This window comes from Chlorocebus sabaeus, chromosome 16 (genome assembly GCF_047675955.1).
Source record: "Chlorocebus sabaeus isolate Y175 chromosome 16, mChlSab1.0.hap1, whole genome shotgun sequence".
NCBI lineage: Eukaryota > Metazoa > Chordata > Mammalia > Primates > Cercopithecidae > Chlorocebus > Chlorocebus sabaeus.
This window is the reverse complement of record NC_132919.1, coordinates 62,923,452-62,945,835: the sequence shown is the minus strand read 5'-3', so window position 1 is coordinate 62,945,835 and position 22,384 is coordinate 62,923,452. Positions and strand designations below refer to the sequence as shown.

The 22,384-nt window shown below is 47.1% G+C and overlaps 2 protein-coding genes across 4 annotated transcripts in view; both read left to right on the top strand.

Annotated features, from left to right (window-relative positions):
- DCAF7 (DDB1 and CUL4 associated factor 7) overlaps positions 1-5,413 on the top strand; it is a 35,504-nt gene extending 30,091 nt beyond the window's left edge. The window contains exons 7-8 of one of the 2 annotated variants that reach the window (XR_501040.3): positions 131-368; positions 5,350-5,413. Coding sequence is in view for 1 of the 2 variants with exons in the window: in XM_008012159.3 (XP_008010350.1) it covers positions 131-303 (173 nt within the window). In the remaining variant the exon portion in view is untranslated. Of the gene's footprint in view, positions 1-130 lie in introns of both variants that reach the window. The other variant, XM_008012159.3, reaches the window with a different exon arrangement.
- A 7,885-nt stretch (positions 5,414-13,298) lies between these two features.
- TACO1 (translational activator of cytochrome c oxidase I) lies at positions 13,299-20,816 on the top strand. 2 transcript variants are annotated; one of them, XM_008012158.3, is made up of 5 exons: positions 13,299-13,792; positions 16,983-17,032; positions 18,772-18,899; positions 19,738-19,915; positions 20,253-20,816. In XM_008012158.3, the coding sequence occupies exons 1-5, from the start codon at positions 13,513-13,515 to the stop codon at positions 20,451-20,453; spliced, it is 837 nt and encodes a 278-aa protein (XP_008010349.1). In that variant the 5' UTR covers positions 13,299-13,512; the 3' UTR covers positions 20,454-20,816. The 2 variants fall into 2 exon arrangements, with proteins under 2 accessions (XP_008010349.1, XP_008010348.1); XM_008012157.3 differs by having other exon boundaries at positions 13,301-13,792; positions 16,983-17,089.
- Positions 20,817-22,384: the final 1,568 nt, after the last annotated feature.

The following is a 22,384-nucleotide window of genomic DNA, read 5'->3' as shown; positions in this document are numbered from 1 at the left end:
GGGGGCTTAACATAGAACCGCCGTCACGGGGGCACATGCTTTGTAAACTGTGAATTGCTCCTGAAATGCAGGGATCATCATCCCCATTGCCTCACTTGTGACCCTGCTTGCTGGCTTTCTTTGTCCCTAGCGGATGACCACCAGGCTCTCATCTGGGACATCCAGCAAATGCCCCGAGCCATCGAGGACCCTATCCTGGCCTACACAGCTGAAGGAGAGATCAACAATGTGCAGTGGGCATCAACTCAGCCCGACTGGATCGCCATCTGCTACAACAACTGCCTGGAGATACTCAGAGTGTAGTGTTGGTGGCGCTGTGCCCACAAGGCAGGGGCTTTTGTGTTTCCTGCCTCTGCCCCACCCCCAAAGTAAGAAGAAACATGTTTCCAGTGGCCAGTATGTCTTTCATTGCTTTGCACCCACTGTTACCAGAAGCTGCTCTAGGAGTTCCTGGCCAGTCACCCCATCGCCCTCTGTGGCAGACTCAGTGCTGTGTGGCGCCTCCTCAGCCCAGGGCTGAGTTTTAAGATTTTCTCTCCTTTCCTCTTCTTCTTTGGTTCCTCAATTAAAAATGTGTGTATATTTGTTTGTCAGGCATTGTGTTGAGGAGCAGTTCACACACTGGTTGTGTCTATTCCTCTGCCCAGGTGTCTCTGTCTGTTTGCTGCCCAAGGCAGCAGCCCACGTCTCGTCCATGTCCATGTTCGTTTAGCACTTACGTGGGAACAAATACCAATTTGTCTTTTCTCCTAGTATCAGTGTGTTTAACAAATTTTAACTTTGTATATTTGTTACCTATCAGGCTAATTTTTTTATGAGAAGAATTTTAATCTCCTGGCTCATTTCTTTGTCTTATAGTCCTCCCTCTTTGCACCTTCTTCTCTTCCCTCAGTGCCTGGAGCTGGTACTGGGCCCCTGGCCCCATGAGCAGTTTGCCTTCTTGAGTCACTGCCTGAGTAGTACACACCTGACCAGGAGTCCAAACCACCTTGGTGCTCTGAAGTCCACTGACTCATCACACCTTTCTTAGCCTGGCTCCTCTCAAGGGCATTCTGAGCTTCTAAACAGACATAGGAAGCCTGTGTTTACCCTGAAGCACCACTGTCCAGCCCCATTGGTTCCCACTGGGAGCATGGTAGAGCTGAGAGAGACAGGCTCTCAGGGTACCTGACTTGAGGGGAATTGTTTCAGGAAGCTAACTTCAAGCATATTTCCAGTACATTCTTTCAGAGTCTGTTTTTCCCTCCAAATATAAGCCCCAGGCCATTACACTTAGTGTCTTTTCAATGATAGGCAAGAATGATATCTGAGTTGAACTTCGGTGCTTCTGTTGGTTGAGTTTACTGTGCCTGGTGGTATATTGGGCACTCTTTGGATTGAGTGCTCTGAGGTGAGAGAGTCTTCCTCAGAGGCATCCTGCCTGTGCTTCCAACCCTGAACAAGACCTCACATAAGAGATGGACTGATCAACTGTGGCAATCCCGGGCTGTCAGGTGGATAGATAGCTAAAAAGCATTACACTGTGGGTAATGAAAAGGGAGGAAAAAAAAAAAAAGAAGGAAAAGGAATTATAGACCCCCAGGGTTAGTCAGTTAAGAGCTCTCCCCACACCTGCCAATCTCTCTCTCCCCCAGTTAGGTTCTGAGCAGTATTGGACTTGTAGCCTGCGGTTGTCTTTTGACTTTCAGGCCGCAGGTGTCTTGCCGTTACGTGAGTGAGTTCCATGGAGGAGCAAGTGTGTGATTCCACTGTTAGATGAACCCTTGGGGCAGGCAGTTTGGGACGTGCTAGGGGGGTGGGGGGGGGGGGGGAAGAAGTTGGCTGGTTCCTTGTGCTCTGCTCCAGCCTGGAGGTTTTTAAGTCCCTCTGAATTGCTCATGTGAGATTAGTAGAGTAGCAGGCCTAAAGGAGATGATTTTGTCCTCTTTGGCTCTCACCTGCTTGAGAAGCAAAACAGTGAACTTTTTTGGGCCCTTAAGCTTTTTTGGTTAAGTCTTCCTTTTCAGAAGTAGATGTCATTGTATGCCAAAAGTCTAGCTGTTTGCTTTACCATACAGGGACCTGTCCCAAGAAAAAGGCTCTTTTTTAGCCAGGGTATTTCCCCTTCTACCCTTTTACTTTGTTGTTCTGATTTTAGGACTCTGGCTGGCCATGTGCTTGCAGTTGCCTCTCCTGCATTTGCCACTGGATTTGCACTGCATCATTTGGAGATATAAAGCGAGCAGTTCTTGGTCAGAACCCTCCTCTGCTTTTCGTTGTGTTTGAAATGGTTACTGGGTCCTTCTCTCAAGGGTAGCAAGGCCAAGCTAATGGCTGCTTGTTTAGGAGGCCATCAGTTCCTTCTTGTGGAGAAGGGTCTGAAATGGAAGTCAGTGGTAGAGGGGGCTGGTCTGCCAGGCAGGGCTTACATCCACTGAGTTCTGAGATTCCTTTCCTGATCTGCACCTAAGCTTGGTCTGTATGGTGGAATTTGTCAGCTGGAACTCAGAAACAACAACTTGAAAAAAATAATAATAATTAGAATATATTTGCGTAAGATAGATATTTACTCTGGAAACCAACAACTTTTGAGATTTCCCTTGCCCTGTGGATGCCCAGCCCCTGTCATCCTTCCTTAGGTCCTGCAGTGCAGTCTTCCCCTGAATCCCACCGGGTACCCAGGGGAGACTCCACCCCCCTAAGCAAGCACACACATACTCACAGTTGGTGAGTTGCTGGTCTTTGAATCCCAGCTCTCTTACCCTCCCTTTACTTCACCAGCCCGACAACCCATGACTTAGGAGGGGATTTCTCCTGTCTCAGGATTTAGAAAGCCTCTAAGCCAGCCATGCTCCAGAAAGCACAGATCTGTTGTAGTTGCAAAAACAACTCTCTGTAATTTGTTGAGGTTCTCAAATTGACAGCCAGCGAGACTGGGTGGGAGGCCCTGGATCTGTTCTCCCTGACTGCAGGAGGAGCAGCCGCTAGGACTTTACCAGGAAGCCCACATGGAGGCTCCGCCAGGCTGTGGCTCAGCTGGTGATAGCCCTTTTGCTCTTGGCAGCCTGAGGCACAGCTGCCTGTATTGTCCTCATCTGTTCTGACGGAAGGATGGAGGTGCTGAATAAATTAGGCCTCAGGCCTCTACCACCAGAGAGCCTTCTCCAGAATGGGTCCAGGTCATTCAAGGACCTGAAGTCTTTATGCTCAGGAGCATTGGAATCCTCTTCTTCTAGGGAGGAATTAACCTGCAAGGTTAGGACTTGAAGAGGGAAGATATTTAATAACTGGGCGAGGCTGGGCACGGTAGCTCACATCTGTAATCCCAGCACTTTGGGAGGCTGAGGCAGGCAGATCACGTGGTCAGGAGATCAAGACCATCCTGGCTAACACGGTGAAACCCCGTCTCTACTAAAAATACAAAAACAATTAGCCAAGGGTGGTGGTGGGCGCCTGTAGTCCCAGCTACTTGGGAGGCTGAGACAGGAGAATGGCGTGAACCCGGGAGGCGGAGCTCACAGTGAGCCGAGATCCGGCCACTGCACTCCAGCCTGGGCAACAGAGTGAGACTCCGTCTCAAAAAAATAAAAATAACTGGGCAAAAATTTCTTATAAATCCAGGATTGGCTGTCAGAGAACTGACTAAGATTCAGGAAGAAATAAAAAATTCAGACTCCTACAAGGTTTTGATGACAACTAGGGCCAAAATTTTAGGAGGAGATGTAGGATGCAGGAGAAAATAAAAATGTTTTCTTTAAATCAGAGGAGGAAATAGTAGAGGTCAGTGAAGGTCTGGGGTAGGAAAACATTCGGACTGTCCATTGTATGACTGTGGAGTGAGACTGCCCTTAGCCTGGGTCAGCCTTCCTGGGCCATAAATTGGGCATCTGTGATGCTAGGTAACTGTGGGAACAAGATGACAGCTCAGAGCAGCCATGGGTGATACTTGGTGGTAAAAAACCTACAGGCGTTGGGGGTCCCATGATTGTTCCAGACCATGGCTCTTCTTGGTTGTGGGTTTGTTACAGAGCAGGAGAAGCAGAGGTTATAACAATTATGCAGACTTTCCCCTCCTTTTTCTCTTTTCTCTTCCCCTTGCCTTTCCACTGTTTCTTCCTGCTGCCACCTGGGCCTTGAATTCCTGGGCCATGAAGACATGTAGGAGCTGCAGGGTTTACCACATGTGGGAGGGCAGCCCAGTACTGTCCCTCTACCTTCCCCACTTTGAGAATATGGCAACCTCTTCCATTCCTGGCTTGGGGTAGGGGAGACCATTGAAGTAGAAGCCTCAAAGTAGACTTTTCCCTTTACTGTGTGTACTCCAGGACGAAGAAGGAAGGTCATTCTTGATACTTAGATTGGTTTTCCCAGGGAAGAAGGCGGAGCAGAGTAAAGTCACTGTGAACCCTGGGCCAGGTCCTGGCTGGGCCAGCTCCTGAGAGTGTCTCATGTTGCAGAGCCTTGCCCACTTTACCCACCTGCACCCTCTCCCCCTCCCACGGTATCACTGCTGCTAATGGTCAAAGTCAAATATGTGGCCACATGGGATGGGCCAGGTCCTCTCAGGCTACTTTCTGGATGTCATTTTTAAAATATGGGAACATGCAGGTGCCTTCCCAAAGAGGCTTGGACTGGTATTATATCCAACCAGAAACAAATAAGCTAAAGAAAGTTTAAACTCAAGAAGAAATATGTTGACAGTATGTAACAGCTGGAAAGTTTATAGGCACCCACCTTTGGAAGAACCCAGTGATTATGAACTTGTGATATCTACTATTTAAAAGAAATGTTCTCACCTTGGGTTGATTATGGTGTACCATGTGTTATGAAAATTGTTGAGCTGAAGCTTTGAATCGCTTTAGTTGAGTCTGACTCACTTGCTTTGGTTCCTGTGTATTTTATTACCCCTCTTGTCAGTGACTTTCCTTCCCCACCCCACCCAGAGTGAATTTGTAGCATGATTGTGTAAACCTCTATGTAGAAAATGGAGATTTCTTGCTCTGAAATGTTAAGCTCTAACTGATCCATTTCTGTGCCCTTTAGCCTAGTATGTCTGAACTTCCATTCTTGTTATATATTTAAACTTTCCCTCTATATTATAGGTTTTGTGGCATCCATGGTCAGGTGGAGAGGAAGCTGCCCCTTGCAGAACTGTACTGTAATATTTTTCTTTTATAAATATTTTCACAGGACTGATTATACACAGGGCTTGTAATAAAATTTTAACACTGTGCTGTGAAACAACTATGGGGAATCTCCATTGAAGGCTACTTCAAGGGCACCTGAAAGTGGAGTGTTATAGCTATGACTTTCTATTTCTTGTTTCCTAAGTAAATTAAACCTAATTTTCACCCTTTCATTCTGTTTCAGCCTCCTGTATAAGAAGTACCGTATTTTCTGCCCATCATACTTTGTAATAAAACTTGAACATGTATAGATTGACTGAAGTGCTTTTTGTGACGAATTCAGTTCTTCCCATTTTGTCACTTTGGTCATGTTCCATAGACAGTGGCAGTGCCCCAGCCCGAGCCGGGCAGTCTACTCATCACCTTTTATATCCTGTTTGGTCATTCACTTGTTATTCAGTGGAGCACCTCCTCTCTGCCAGGGGACATGGGCCTCAAGTTGGTTGCAGTCTACCAGAGGAGACATCGACATGAATACCTGTGGCTGGGCACAGTGGCCTGTGATTCCAGCTGAGGCATGGGGGAGGCTGAGGTGGGAGCATCACTTGAGGCCAGGAGTTCAAGACTGGGAGGCCGAGGCGGGCGGATCACAAGGTCAGGAGATCGAGACCATGGTGAAACCCCGTCTCTACTAAAAAATAGCTAAAAATTAGCCGGGCGCAGTGGCGGGCGCCTGTAGTCCCAGCTACTTGGGAGGCTGAGGCAGGAGAATGGCGTGAACCCGGGAGGCGGAGCTTGCAGTGAGCCGAGATTGCGCCACTGCACTCCAGCCTGGGCGACAGAGCGAGACTCCGTCTCAAAAAAAAAAAAAAAAAAAAAAAAAAAGACCAGCCTTTGCAACATAGCAAGACCCTGTCTCAATCAATCAGTAATTTTTATTTTAAAAAAAATTTTTTTAGCCAGACTGAGATCTAAGACAATTTTTGGGGGGGCATTTATTTAATTATTTATTTATTTATTTATTTGAGATGGAGTCTCACTCTGTGACCCAGGCTGGAGTGCAGTGGCACAATCTCGGCTCACTGCAACCTCCACCTCCCTGTTCAAGCTATTCTCCTGCCTCAGCCTCCTGAGTAGCTGAGATTACAGGCACGCACCACCACACCCAAGTAATTTTTGTATTTTTAGTAGAGACAGGGTTTCACCGTGTTGGTCAGGGTGGTCTCAAACTCCTGACCTCATGATCTGCCTGTCTCAGCCTCCCAAAGTGCTGGGATTACAGGCATGAGCCACTGCGCCTGACATTTATTTTAATAGTTTTGGGGAAACAAGTGGTTTTTGGTTATGTGGATAATAAGTTTTTTTTTTTTTTTTTTTTTTGAGACGGAGTCTGGCTCTGTTGCCCAGGCTAGAGTGCAGTGGCCGGATCTCAGCTCCCTGCAAGCCCCGCCTCCCGAGTTCACGCCATTCTCCTGCCTCAGCCTCCCGAGTAGCTGGGAGTACAGGCACCCGCCACCTCGCCCGGCTAATTTTTTTTGTATTTTAGTAGAGACGGGGTTTCACCGTGTTAGCCAGGATGGTCTCGATCTCCTGACCTTGTGATCCGCCCGTCTCGGCCTCCCAAAGTGCTGGGATTACAGGCTTGAGCCACCGTGCCCGGCCGATAGTAAGTTTTTTTAATGGTGATTTCTGAGATTTTGGTGTATCCATCACCCGAGCAGTGTACACTGTACCCAATTGGTAGTCTTTTATCCCTACCCCCGCCCCGCCCAAATTAATTTTTAAAAGACAAAAAAAATCCAAATTCTTGCATTGTTGTGCAATAATGGATGTGTTTAGGCATCACCCCTCAGGAGGAGGCGACCACCTCTGCCTGGGAGGGAGCCGCATGGGGTCAGCGAAAACAACTCAAGATGGATGCCTAAGCTGGGTTCGGAAGGCTGAGCAGTTCTCTGGGAGTAGGGAATGTCCTTTAAGGCAGAGGGAACACCCATGTGCAAATCTGTAGAGGCAAGAAAGTATGGTCATATTTAGAGAATTGCAGGTTGAGCGGGGGTGAACAATGGGAAATGTAGCTAGAGAGGTATACAGGAGCCAGGGCAGGGAAAGTCTCGTGCTTTGCAGAAATTTTAGACATTACACTCCTGTATGATCCTGGAAAATATACACAGAGAGGAGTCATCAGAATTGCATTTTAGAAGGAGAGGCAATGAAAAAGTGCCTCTGCCTTCTTATAATAGGGTGAGAGAAAATCAAACCCTGAACTAAGGCAAACTAAGGTGGCAGCGGCAGCAGCAGCAGCAGCTGTGGCAAGGATGGAGAGGACAGGGCACAAGTGAAGAGGGATGCAGTCATCAGCATTCAGTAATGTATTGGCTGTGAGGGAGGACAGAGAAATAACTCCCAGATCTTTTGGGTTTGGATAGGTTCTGATGGCTGACTGGGAATGTCCAAGTCCCTGCTAATTGCCCAAACCTATGCCCCACATAGTAGGGTGGGGAAGGAGTTCCTATCCCACCGCTAGTCAAATGCAGCATGTCCTGGATGAAATACTACCCCCATTTATTTTTATTTTTATTCTTTTGTTCATGTTGGGCCACTGTGAAGGAAGAGAAGAAAGGCAAACTGATTGGTTCAGTGAACCAGTATTCGATAAGTACCTTCCATTGTGTCAGCTAACATGGAGCTGGTGGCAGTGGATCTGTGAAGGGAAATATTTGCTCTTGAGAATTTAATTTTTTTTTTTTCAGACAGAGTTTTGCTCTTGTTGCCCAGGCTGGAGTGCAATGGCGCAATCTTGGCTTATCGCAACCTCTGCCTCCCGGGTTCAAGGGATTCTCTTGTCTCAGCCTCCAGAGTAGCTGGGACTACAGGTATGTGCCACCACGCCCGGCTAATTTTGTATTTTTAGTAGAGATGGGGTTTCATCATGTTGGTCAGTCTGGTCTCAAACTCCTGACCTCAGATGATCCACCCACTTTGGCCTCCCAAAGTGCTGGGATTACAGGCGTGTAATCCCAGCCCATGTAATCCGAGCCTGGCCGAGAATTTAAATTTTATGAGTACCTGCTGGTCCTGTTGGAACTGTGCTGCTATATGGTCTGACAGTGTATATTTTGTGAGAAATACATGAGACCTGCTCTCCGGTTTTTAAGGAGAAAACAGAGTAATACTATTTATATGCTAGGCTAAGCTGCAGCAACAAACTCCCAAATCTCAGAAACTGAGCACTACAGAAGCTTATTTTTTGCTTATTTTTGCAAAGTCCTCTAGGCCGGGTGCAGTGGCTCAACTCTCTAATCCCAGCACTTTGGGAGGCTGATAGGGGCAGATAGCTTGAGGTGAGGAGTTCGAGACCAGCCTTGCTAACATGGTGAAACCCTGTCTCTACTAAAAATACAAAAATTAGTCAGGCATGGTGGTGCATGCCTGTTGTCCTAGCTACTTGGGAAGCTGAGGCAGGAGAATAGCTTGAACCTGGGAGGTGGAGGTTGCGGTGAGCCAAGATCGCACGACTGCACTTCAGCCTGGGCAACAGAGCAAGACTCCATCTCAAAAAAAAATGTCCTCTGGAGGTTGATCAGCCTTCTTCCAAGTTGCAGCTACGTCATCTAAACATGTGACCTGGCCTGGTGCAGTGGCTCACGCCTATAATCCCAGCACTTTGAGAGGCCAAGGCGGGCGGATCATGACATCAGTAGTTCAAGACCAGCCTGACAAACATGATGAAACCCCGTCTCTACTAAAAATACAAAAATTAGCCAGGCATGGTGGCACGCACCTGTGATCCCAGCTACTCAGGAGGCTGAGACAGGAGAACCGCTTGAACCCAGGAGGCGGAGCTTGCAGTGAGCCAAGATCACGTTACTGCACTCCAGCCTGGGCAACAGAGCGAGACTCCATCTCAAAAAAATAAAAATAAGTGTGTGACCTCCAGGTTGCTTATGGGGGGTAGGAAAAAGTACATTTTTCAGGATGGACCTGGAAGTGGCTTACTTCTGCTCCTATCTGCCAACTGCAAGGAAGGTCGAGTCAAGAAATGTAGTCTTCCTGTGTACCCTGGAATAGGAAGTGAAGTAGTGAATAATTATATCTCAGCCATACCAGCAAATCAGCTAAGTATCTGGACTAATAGCTAATGTAATCTCATTCATTGAGAGCTGTTAGTACTGGACAACACATGGTCAAACCTAATGGAATGATACTTTTAGCCAGTCTTTAGCTTCCAAGGCTCGTTAATTAAGTGATTTCAATGATCCTGACAACCAGGCCTCTAGAGATGGTTCAGTCAACTATGAATTTATCTTGAAAGGTGGCTATTAACTCAGACTGAGAGACTTAAAATCTGCCCTGCCATTCATCACAAGATACACAGACAGATAAAACCAGCTGCACAGTTAACAGGGTATAGTACCTCTACCAAGCACGCACTGCAACTTTTTTTTTTTTTTTTTGGCAACATAAAGTGTCAGAACAACTCCCTGAGTGACTACTTTTTTAAAACAAATTCACCAAGAAACTTTGTTCTCCAAAATCATAGGCTGACGAAGTTTGCTGTTTGCAATTGTATGTGTGAGAATTAAGGCTTGCAGTCTTGCTTGGAGGAGCTGAGTCACTTTGACATAGAGAAGCAGCCTTGATTTCCAGGCCAGGTATTGCGCTTCAGAGCAGGGGTTTCTGAACACGACATTCCATATTTATCATGACTTTGTACTTTCCAGGGAAACTGATCCCCTGGGTCCACTTTGTAGTCCAGCTGATCTTGATCCCCCTTTCACACAGGTCTGTGTTTCTTTGTGCCTAACTCTAATTTTTCACCTAACCTCCACCCTTCCCCATAATCCTATAACCATCTTTTTCTTTGGTGAGACACTTCACCATTCCTCTGGTGTGCAGTCTCCCTTGTTGCAGTGAGCTGATAAGCCTAACTCAGTGGGACTATAGGTTTCCCCTGCTGGTCTCAGGCTGACTGGACTAGGGCAGTCTCAAACCTTGTTTTAGCCTCTACACTTATTTGTGATTACAAATTCCATTAATTTGATTTTTGCTTCTCAAAGTAAATATAATTTTATATATATATTTATTTTTTATTTTTTATTTATTTTTTTGAGACGGAGGCTCGCTCTGTCGCCCAGGCTGGACTGCAGTGGTGCGATCTCGGCTCACTGCAATCTGCGCCTTCTGGGTTCAAGCGATTCTCCTGCCTCAGCCAGTCCTGAGTAGCTGGGACTACAGGCACGTGCCACCATACCTGGATAATTTTTTGTATTATTAGTAGAGACGGGGTTTCACCATGTTAGCCAAGATGGTCTCAATCTCCTGACCTCATTATCTGCCCACCTCGGCCTCCCAAAGTGCTGGGATTACAGGCGTGAGTCACCACGCCAGGCCTGAATAAACTATTTTAAAATTAAAGTAATACTATACATGAATGGCTGATAAACACATGAAAAGATGTTTACCATTAGTAGTCATTCAGGAAATACAATCAAAACCACAATGAGATAACACTTCTCACTCACAAGGATGGTGATAGCTGTAGTCAAAAGAATAACAAATTTAGCCAGTGGCTCGTACCCTGTAATCTCATCTACTTGGGAGACTGAGATGGCATGATCGCTTGAGCCCAGGAGTTCTGTGCTGCAGTCAGCTATGACTGCTCCACTGGACTCCAGCCTGGGTAACAAAGCAGAAAAAAAAATTAATGATATGGAGAAATTAAACCCTCATATATTGCTGGTGGGAATGTAAAATGATACAACCATTTTAGAAGACAGTCTGACAATCCCACAAAAGGTTAAACATAGTTATGATATGACCCAGCAATTCCACTCCTAGGTGTATAAATAAAAGAAGTGAAAACAGGCTGGGCGCGGTGGCTCATGCCTGTAATCCCAGCACTTTGGGAGGCCGAGGCAGGTGGATCACGAGGTCAGGAGATCGAGACCATCCTGGCTAACATGGTGAAACTCTGTCTCTACTAAAAAAAATACAAAAACTTAGCCAGGGGTGGTGGCAGGTGCTTGTAGTCCCAGCTACTCCGGAGTCTAAGGCAGGAGAATGGCGTGAACTAGGGAGGTGGAGCTTGCAGTGAGCCGAGATTGTGCCACTGCACTCCGGCCTGGGTGGCAGAGCAAGACTCCGTCTCAAAAAAAAAAAAAAAAAAAGGAAGTGAAAACATATGTCCACACAGCAATATGTACAAGAATGTTCACAGCCTCATTATTTATCACAGAAGGTGAAAACAACCCATATGTCCTTGCCTGATGAATGGATAAATAAAACGTGGTATATCCATACAATGGAATATTATTTGGCAATAGAAATGAAATACTGATACATGCTACAACATGCAAGAATCCTGAAAACATCATGCTAAGTGAAAGAAGTCAGTTACAAAAGGCCACATAGTGTGTGGGCCCATTCATATTAAATGTTCAGAAGAGGCAAACCCACAGAGACAGAAGTAAATTGGTGATTGCCCAGGGCTGCAGGAATTGGGGGGAAAGAGGGAGTGATTGCTAATGGCTACAGGACTTCTTTGGGGGATGATGAAAATGTAAACTCAATTGTGCACAGCTCTGAATATTCTATAACCTATTGTACACTTTGAATTGGTGATCTGTATATGTGAAATATATCAAAGCTGTTTATTTTTTTTAAAATGAGAATTGTGTTGGGCATAGAAAGTACAGTCCTACTCTCAAAGAATTTAGTATTATGGTAGAAACAGATATAAACATTTTGATATTTTTTTAAAAGGTAAGTGCTAAGGTACAAGCGTGTATGAAGGGCTATGTGCACCCGCCACACCTGGCTAATTTTTGTATTTTTAGTAGAGACGGGGTTTCACCATGTTAACCAGGCTGGTCTCAAACTCCTGACCTCAAGTGATCTGCTGGTCTCGACCACCCAAAGTGCTAGGATTACAGGCGTGAGCCACCATCCCATGAAGGTTCTTATATGATAAAAAATGTAAAATCTATGCTTTTGTGCTTTGCATCCGTTATCCCATTTAGTTCTCACAAGGCCATTCTAGAGGTAAGGAAACAAACAGGAAAGTAAAGGTACTTGCCCAAGGATACATTAGAAAATGGAACAACCAGGGTTTGAAGCCACCCAGCCTAAACGCAGAGGGCACAAGCTTGAACTTCACACTGTCCTGCTTCATTTTTTTTTTTTTTTTTTTTTTTTTTTTTTTTTTTTTGAGATGGAGTCTCGCTCTGTCGCACAGGCTGGAGTGTAGTGGCGGGATCTCGGCTCACTGCAAGCTCCGCCTCCCGGGTTCAAGCGATTCTCCTGCCTCAGCCTCCTGAGTAGTTGGGATTACAGGCACGCGCCACGACGACCGGCTACTTTTTTTTGTATTTTTAGTAGGGACTGGGTTTCACCATGTTGGTCAGGCTGGTGTCGCACTCCTGACCTAGTGATCCGCGTGCCTCAGCCTCGCAAAGTGCTGGAATTACAGGCGTGAACCACCGCGCCCGGCTGTCCTGCTTCTCTACCGGATACGTCATGCCCTTTGGAGTTCATCTCACCAGCACGGAAGTCACTACAAAGCTTTTCAGCAGCTGCCGCTTTGTTTCTCTCCGTCTTCTAATGGATTCGGTTTTCTCTTTCGAGACAGCAGAGAGAAAATGAAGAGGGGAGTTTAGCTCCAAAAGGCTTGTCTGATCATTCTCCTTCTCCTAAAGGCCTGTGACTCATCTGAGTCTGTCCCAAACCATCTTTTGCATTTAGGGGCTTAAGTGCACTGTGGCTATTTACATAAAACTTTATTACTTTAAAGCTCTAAGGGCTCATTTTGTGTTTTCAACCTTCCTATATTGATAAAGCAAATATTAGATCCTTATTTGTAAATAGGGAGGACGTTCAGAGAGATTAAACGTTTGGGCAATTCACTTCCCTGGCAGCGGTTTCTTTGCCAGTAAAATGAGGCAACAACAAAATATTTATCATTCTGGACTTTCTCAGATTTAGGCAGAAATTTGGAAGCAAAGTCAGTTTCATAACTCAGATGTGTCTCCACTAGAGTATTATGAGAAACAAAGTCCGGCGCTCTCTAGGCAACTGGGAGGGCTTGAGCACTAACTAGGTCGGCTCAAGGGCGAGAGAGGAGCGAGTACTGTGCAGCCGCGGAACGGACTTTGCGGGCAGTGGGGACTTGTTTTTGGAGAGAACCTGGTAAAGGAAGTGTGCTACGCCATCAAGGGCCCCCAGTCCCGGCTGCCGCGGGGACGGTGCAGGGTCATTAGCTGTTGGGCCGCCCCGGGCGGGCCCAAGCCTTTGGGTCTCAGGTGACCGGCACAGGCAGCCGCGGAGTCCGGATCTGCTTGTTCCGGCGGTGGAGGAAACGGCCCGGCGCTGGCCGCTGCTGCTAGCAGCTTGAACCCCAGGGTCGGGACCGATGGCGGCTTGGGCAGCTGCCAGCCTAAGCAGGGCCGCTGCCCGGTGCTTGCTGGCACGAGGCCTTGGGGTCGGGGCAGCTTCTCCGCGTGACCCCCGGCCCTCCCACCCCGAGCCCCGGGGCTGCGGTGCCGCACCGGGCAGGACGCTGCACCTCACAGCGGCTGTCCCCGCCGGGCACAACAAGTGGTCCAAAGTCAGGCACATCAAGGGTCCGAAGGACGTCGAAAGGAGTCGCATCTTCTCCAAACTCTGTTTGAACATCCGCCTGGCAGTGAAAGGTGAGACCCTGACTGTCACCCACCACTAGCTGCCGCTGCCCTCTCAGTGCCCACAGCCTCGCTTGCCACTCGGAGTTGGGCCCACCTAGATCTCCGGCCCTTCACTTTGTTTTCCTTTCCCAGTACCCACCATTGCCCGCCTCATAAATCCTCAAAACACCTACCTACGTTTGAAGTCCTCACTCACCTTTCCAGACGCTGAGCATCTGGCCAGTTTGTCAGAGAGGGAGCTGCTCTTGAGAAGATAAGCCAGTAAGGTAGAGGTGACTTCATCCTGGTCTAGCTAGGTACTTAATAGAAACAAGTCCTAAGAGTCAGGGCAGATGTGTGACTCTCCTGAAGAGACAAATCAACTCCTCTGACGTCGCCTCAAGTACCTTATTTGTTGTGGCAGGGGCACTGAGTAAAGCTATCATTTAAGTGCTTAGGCCTTAGTTTGCTTCATTAATGTTTCCCCAAGACACATTTCCTTGGAAGGTAGATTTGCAACCATGTCTTTTCTCCCTTAGGTCGCCACACTGAAAAGGCTTTTTTTCTATTTAGGGCCAGAGATTTGTAGGAGTAAAGGAAAAGTCCTGTAGACAGCATGGACTTTGGGCACAGTGGCTCAGTCTGTAATCACAGGGCAGGGGCAGGCAGATTACTTGAGGTCAGGAGTTCAAGACCAGCCTGGGCAACATGGCGAAACCCCGTCTTTACTAAAAATACAAAAACAAAATTAGCTAGGTGTGGTGGTGCACACCTGTAATGCCAGCTACTCAGGAGGCTGAAGCAGGAGAATCGCTTGAACCCAGGAGTTGGAGGCTACAGTAAGTGAGATTGCTCTACCACACTCCATCCAGCCTGGGTGACAGAGCAAGACTCCATCTCAAAAAAAAAAAAAAAAAAAAAAAAGAGAAACTATGGACTTTGGAGTCAGGAAGACCTGGTTTCTGTCACTGACTAACTTACGACCTTGAACAAGTGGCTTAACTTTGTTGAGTTTCTGTGAACAAGGGTAATACCCACCTTGAGGTAGTTTATGGTTTATGGCACATAATAGGCATTCAGTTAATGTTCATTTACCCCCTCAACTCATGCCTGGTATTTGTTTGCTTCCTTTTCTTCAAAATTCTTGACATTAAGTTCAAGCAACATTTATTTATTTATTTATTTATTTATTTATTGAGACAGAGTCTCACTCTGTCACCCAGGGTAGAGTGCAGTGGCGTGATCTCAGCCCACTGCAGCCTCCACCTCCCAGGCTCAAGTGATTCTCCTGCCTCAGCCTCCAGAGTAGCTGGGACTACAGGTGTGCACCACTACGCCTGGCTAAATTTTTTTGTATTTTTAGTAGAGACCGGGTTTCACCATGTTGACCAGGCTGGTCTCAAACTCTTGACCTCAAATGATCCGCCCGCCTCGGCCTCCCAAAGTGCTGGGATTGCAGGCGTGAGCCACTGCACCCTGCCCAAGTTCAACCAACTTAATTGTGTTTATTTTGTGCCAGGCATGCCACTAGTACTACAAAGATGATGAAATATAGCCCCTACCCTCAGATTACAATGTCACATGAACATTTCAATAATTATGCACAAAGTGCAGGGCGCGGTGGCTCACACCTGTAATCCCAACACTTTGGGAGGCTGAGGTGGGCGGATCACGAGGTCAGGAGATTGAGACCATCCTGGCTAACACAGTAAAACCCCATCTCTACTAAAAAAATACAAAAAAAAATTAGCTGGGCTTGGTGGCGGGCGCCTGTAGTCCCAGCTACTCAGGAGACTGAGGCAGGAGAATGGCGTGAACCCAGGAGGCGGAGGTTGCAGTGAGCCAAGATTGCGCCACTGCAGATTGCCCACTCCAGCCTGGGCAACAGAGCAAGACTCTGTCTCAAAAATAGTAATAAAATAAAATTATTTTTATCATGCACAAAGTAGTAGAGTAAGCAGTAATGAGTCCAGGAAGTGTTGTTACCATCTATGTCCCTTCTTCATCTGACACAAAGTGGAGATTGCTAAAACATAGCAGAATGAAAACCATCCCTAAAGACAATGAATTAGAAGGTCTGGCCAGGCACAGTACTTCATGCCTGTAATCCCAGCACCTTGGAAGGCCAAGGCGAGTGGATCACTTGAGGCAGGAGTTCAAGACCAACCTGGCCAACGTGGTGAAACCTCATCTCTACTAAAAATACAAAAATTAGCTGGGTGTGGTGGCAGGCACCTGTAATCCCAGCTACTTAGGAGGCTGAGGCAGGAGAATCCCTTGAACCCGGGAGGGGGAGGTTGCAGTGAGCCAAGATGAGCCAAGATCATGCCACTGTACTCCAGCATGGATGACAGAGTGAGACTGTGTCTTTAAAAAAAAAAACAAAAAACAAAAAAAAAAACAAGAAAAAAGTATTTTCTGGCCAGACGTGGTAGCCCACGCCTGTAATCCTAGCACTTTGGGAGGCCGAGTCAGGCAGATCACTTGAGCTCAGGAGTTTGAGACCAGCCTGGGCAACACGGTAAAAACCTGAATCTACAAAAAATATTTTAAAAAATTACCTGGGTGCGGTGGCGCACGCTGGTGGTCCCAGCTACTTGGGAGGCTGAGGCAGGAGGATCGCTTGAACCCTAGAGGCTGAGGCTACATTGAGCCAAAATCATGCCACTGCACTGTAGTCTGGGTGATAAAGTGAGACTTTGTCTCAAAAAAAAACAGAAAGTACTTTTCCAAAATACTTCTCCAGGCTGGGCGCAGTGGCTCATGCTTGTAATCCCAGCACTTTGGGAGGCCAAGGTGGGTAGATCACCTGAGGTCAGGAGTTTGAGACCAGCCTGACCCAACATGGCAAAACCGGGTCTCTACTAAAAATAGAAAAATTAGCTGGGTATGGTGGCGTGCATCTGTAATCCCAGCTACTCGGGCGGCTGAGGCAGGAGAATCACTTGAACCCAGGAGGTGGATGTTGCAGTGAGCCAAGATCGTACCACTGCACTCCAGCCAGGCAACAGAGTGAGACGCCATCTCAAAAAGTAAACAAAAAAACCCCAAAATACTTCTCCATATCCCACTCAAACACTAGTTAAGGTATTCTAAGGTAACTGAGAGCTAAATGGTGATTTGCCACTCCGTTGGCTTGGTGGGGCTGGAAATCCCTTTTTTTCTCCCATGTTGTAATGAGATGTCTTTGCTCACTCTTTGTTTTTTCTTTAAATCTCAGAAGGAGGCCCCAACCCTGAGCACAACAGCAACCTGGCCAATATTTTAGAGGTGTGTCGCAGCAAACATATGCCCAAGTCAACGATTGAGGCAGCGCTGAAAATGGAGGTGTATACTGTTTGACATGCTTTTTATTGATCACAGCCCCTACAGGGCTCATGTCTGGATAGCCAACAAAGACACCTTAAATTATCAGAGAGGGCCAAGTGCAGTGGCTCACGACTGTAATCCCAGCACTTTGGGAGGCTAAGGTGGGTGGATCACTTGAGGCCAGGAGTTTGGAGACCAGCCTGGCCAAGACGGTGAAACTCTATCTCTACTAAAACTACAAAAATTAGCTGGGCATGGTAGCACATGCTTATAATCCCAGCTACTTGGGAGGCTGAGGTGGAGGATCGCTTGAACCCAAGAGGCACCGCTTGCGGTGAACCAAGATCGCGCCACTGCACTCCAGCCTGGGCAACAAAGCAAGACTCTGTCTCAAAAAAAAAAAAAAAAAATTATCAAAGAGAAGGGTAGCAATGTAGTTGACGCCCTCAGCCTAGAGGCTTCTGGGAGCTCACTGTCCTTGGTCATTTGTTCTAGGGGCACAACTGGGAGTAGGATGCATAGGCAGCATGCAGGGCCATACAGCCCGGGACTGCTCAGCCAAGTTGTAGGGAGATGAGGTATTATAGAAAGAAGGGGCAGTGCAGGCGAAAGCCCTTATGTTAGGTTGAGGAAGGTTTTGTTTCTCAGATGTTTATACCCTAAAGGAGAAAAGCCAGTAGAAAGAGAGAGGGTGGGGGTGATAGAGATGGTGGGAGGGGCAGGTATATAGAGTCCACATGAGGGTACACCTTTCTCTGGGGCAGGTAGGGAGGCTCTGAGGAAGTAATAGTTATCTTAATAGATCATAGTTATTGAATGCTTCCTGCAGGCTAAGCATGGATAAAAACTGTGTGTGTGTTATCTCATCGAATCCTGAAAACCACCGTAAGTAGAAATTGAGGCACAGAAAGGTTAGGTGACTTGACTCAGGTCACATAGAAAATGACAGACTTGTAACCAGATAGTCAGACTTTAGAGCCTGTGCTCTAACCATTATGCTTACTGCCTTCACGTAGGCCATGGTGCAGAGAAGGAGGTGGAGACAGCAACTATTTTTCCCACCTAGTGGCCCTTTTTTCCTTTGTGAAAGAGGAAGGGAGAAGTTATGAGTTAAGAATTCCTGGAAAGTTGCAGGACAGGATGCTTGGAGTGGGGAATATTGAATACATGGACAAGGGATGAGTAGGGGCATGGAAGGTCCAGAAGAGATTAGTCCCTAGAGCTCTGGATTAATTGTTTGAATTTTGAGACCATGCTGTTTTCAGCAGCTCTTATGACAAGGCCTAGGTGTGTGATTTTTCACAGCAGTACTCAGCAGCCCAGGGTAGGAGCCTTGAGACTTGACCGGTGGGTTTCTTACAGGATGGGAGTGTAAGAGGATGAGTCTGAGTGGGAGTGAGTGGGGACTAGATGTGGCATTTGGTTAGGGACGGTAGGAAGCAAAGCTGAGGAATGGCTGATGGATTGTTCAGGGACCAGAGAAACACTCCTTCCAAGTTAGGGGTAGTACTTCCTGTTACCTCAAAAGTTGGTTCTAGGGTTTCCTCTCAGAAGGTGGGGACAAAAATAAAGATTGAGAGCTCAGGCTCCAGCCTAGAGAGCCCATCCCATGAAGTTAGTTTTGCAATACTTGTGGTTCTGGGCTGACATGTGGGAGGGAATTGGGAAACAGGAAAATGTGCTTGTGTTGTTTATTGCAGAAAACCAAGGACATGTATTTGCTGTATGCGTGTCGGGGCCCTGGTGGCTCTTCTCTGCTCATCGAGGCATTATCTAACAGTGGCCACAAGTGTCAATCAGACATTAGACATATCCTGAATAAAAATGGGTAAGTGTGTGTCTGTGGGGAGTGGTACGGGACAGAGCCTTTATGTTCCAATTCTCTGTAAGGCAAGTACTGTTGATCTCTGCTAGTGTTTCAGGGTTTTGTTTTTTGTTTTTTGAGATGGAGTCTCACTCTTGTCACCCAGGCTAGAGTGCAATGGCATGATCTCGACTCACTGCAACCTCCACCTTCTGAGTTCAAGTGATTCTGCTGCGTCAGCCTCCTGAGTAGCTGGGATTACAGACACCCACAGCCACGCCCAGCTAATTTTTGTATTTTTAGTAGAGATGACAGGGTTTCACCATGTTGGCCAGGCTGGTCTCAAACTCCTGACCTCAGGTGATCCACTTGCTTCAGCCTCCCAAAGTGCTGGAAGCCACCATACCTGGCCATGTTTCAGGTTTTAAGCACACTTCCTCCTTAGCACAATCCAGTGAGTTAATTGACTTTCCCTTAATGTTGTCTGTACTAGCAGAATCCCAAAGACTTGTTCATTGGTATAGAAGGGGATCTTTGTCCTATTATCCCCATCTGTAGCCATATAATGCCCAAATCTTAAAATGCTCCACTAGGACTGGCATCTTAATGGCACAGGAAATGATGAGCAAAGTCTCTTCCTCCAAACTGCAATCAGGGCAGAAAATTGAGTGTGGGAACATTCTTGGGCTGTTCCCTTATCCAGCAGCAGCTGCATTTTCTCCTTGAGGAAGCGATCTGCTCCATGTCTGTGTGTACTCCATAGACTGGGTGAGAAAGAGACAGTGATATAGAATGATGAGCTTTATGGAGGCTGAGTGTCTAGAGGCATCCACTCATGCCAGCCTGTTTCCTTCCCTGTCAGAGGAGTGATGGCTGAAGGAGCTCGTCACTCTTTTGACAAAAAGGGGGTGATCGTGGTTGGAGTGGAGGACAGAGAAAAGAAGGCTGTGAATCTAGAGCGTGCCCTGGAGCTGGCAATTGAAGCAGGAGCTGAAGATGTCAAGGAAACTGAAGACGAAGAAGAAAGGAACGTTTTTAAAGTAAGCATGAAAACATGGGTGTTTGGTGGGCTGCCGGGAGGACCACGATAGATGCCTTACACATGCCTCTTGGTTTCTTCCTTCCTGTGCCCCAGGGTACGGATGAGACAAAGAGTTCACATATCGTACAAACATTTATTGAGTGAATACTGAATAGGCCCGACTCTCGTGATGACTATGAGAAAGAGTCAAAACATTGAAAATTATGTCCCTGCCGGTGAAGATCTCAAACCCAGCAATCCATTCCAGTACTGACATTCAGGACTTTGCAAGGTCCTGTGTTGCTTTGTCTCATTACCTCCTGGCTCCTCACCTCCTGATTTTCCTTTATCCCTAGTTTATTTGTGATGCCTCTTCACTGCACCAAGTGAGGAAGAAACTGGACTCCCTGGGCCTGTGTTCTGTGTCCTGTGCACTAGAGTTCATCCCCAACTCAAAGGTGCAGCTGGCCGAGCCCGACCTGGAACAGGCTGCTCATCTCATCCAGGCTCTCGGCAACCACGAGGATGTGATTCACGTCTATGACAACATTGAATAACCAGGCTATATGTGCTCCCGGATTCCTTCCTAGAAATGTGGCAGCCCATTCCAGCACACAGGCTTCTGCAGCAATCTCTGAGAGTAAAGCCGGTGGGAGGCTCAGCAGACCAGGAGGCCCAAAGCCAGAACTTGTGACCTTGAAGCCAAAGGAATCTCACTTGTAGGGCCTCCTTGTCAGCTCTGCTACTGTCTCAGAGCCACCTGGATGAGTGTCCCGACACCCTCTTGGATGCAGGGCAGGACCCCCCAGCTGGTCAGACTCTGATGTTGGGTAGCTGGCCTCTGTGGGAATTGTAAGTGCCCTGAGGCACTATGTACTAGAAACTGCTGTTAATAATAACAGTGATTATTGGTTGCTGCATTGCTGTTGTATGGCTCTTGAGTCTTCCTGAGTTTGTGTCCAGCTGTTGGGATCCTCTGGACTAACTTTCAAGTCCCTAGGCTTAGCTCTACTACTACAGTCCCAGGATTATTTTTTTGATTGGCCATAGAAATGTAGTTGTATCCAGGAACTCCATGGTCTAATGCTGGTCTTACGACCTAAACCTGTCATTCATTCATGCAACTAATATTTCTGGAACACTAGCTATGCACCAAGAATTGTACTTATCTAGAACATAAGCTATTCAACTGGTATCCTGTGTTAGATTCTGCTCTGGAAGGTAGGACCTCAACACAGGCCTGCTCTTTATTGGAGCTGCCCCAGGGCAGTGTGAGCTGCTGTGCAATCATCTGTAGCTCTCTTTGTGTGACTTCTGTGCCCTTCTTTCACCAAACAGCTTAAGGTTCTAGCCCAGTTGGAAAGCGAGTGCCAGTAATAAGGGACTTCGCAGTGGCTCACACCTATAATCCCATCTACTCCAGAGGCTGAGGCAGGAGGATCACTTGAGCTCAGGAGTTTGAGGCTACAGTGAGCTATGATTGCACCACTGCATTCCAGCCTGCGTGACAGAGTGAGAACTCTTGTCTTTTTTTTTGAGGCAGAGTCTCACTCTTGCCCTGGCTGAGAGCAGTGGCACAATCTCGGCTCATTGCAGCCTTGACCTCCTGGACTCAAGTAATCCTTCCACCTCAGCCTCCCAAGTAGCTAGAACTACAGGTGCATGCCACCATGCCCAGCTAATTTATTTATATTTTTGTAGAGATGGGGTTTCACTATATTGTCCAGGTTGGTGTTGAGATCCTGAGCTCAAGCGATCTGCACACTTGGCCTCCGAAAGTGCTGGGATTACAGGCATGAGCTGCCGCGCCTGGCTGAGTCTGTCTCTGCTTTTTTTTTTTCTGAGACAGAGTCTGGCTGTGTCGCCCAGGCTGGAGTGCAGTAGCGTGATCTTGGCTACTGCAACCTCCACCTCCCGGGTTCAGGCGATTCTCCTGCTTCAGCCTCCCAAGTAGCTGGGATTACAAGCAGGCATCACCATGCCCGGCTAATTTTTTTGTGGGGGGGAAGGGAGAAAATTAAACCTTATTTATTTTTAAAACCAAACCACTAGGAAAATATATCACAGCCTGGAAACAGCAAATGGACAGGCTGTATTATCATTTCAAGTAATAAGTTGGTGAAAATACAATGAGGTTGCTATCAAAAGAATAAGGTGCCATGCCAGGGCAGGAACACTGCAAGTTGCGAAAGCCCCAGGCAAAAATGGTATTTGGTAATGGGGTCTGCCTCTCCTTTGCTCTAAGGGAGTCGGCTCATCCTAGCCCAAGGTGCTTACGTTTTCTCCCTTGAATTTCCTGTTGCCGGGATTTGTGTCAATAGTGCTCCGTTAATTCAGGGAGCTAGGCAATGCTAGGTTTAGGCTTTCGTTCCATCCGTTCTATAAAAACCAGGTTTTTCCAAATCCAGTACTTCATAACTCTGTTGTAATCAAGTAGCCAACTGCTCCTCTTTTACTGTTCATTCCTAGGCACTAGTATATATCAGAA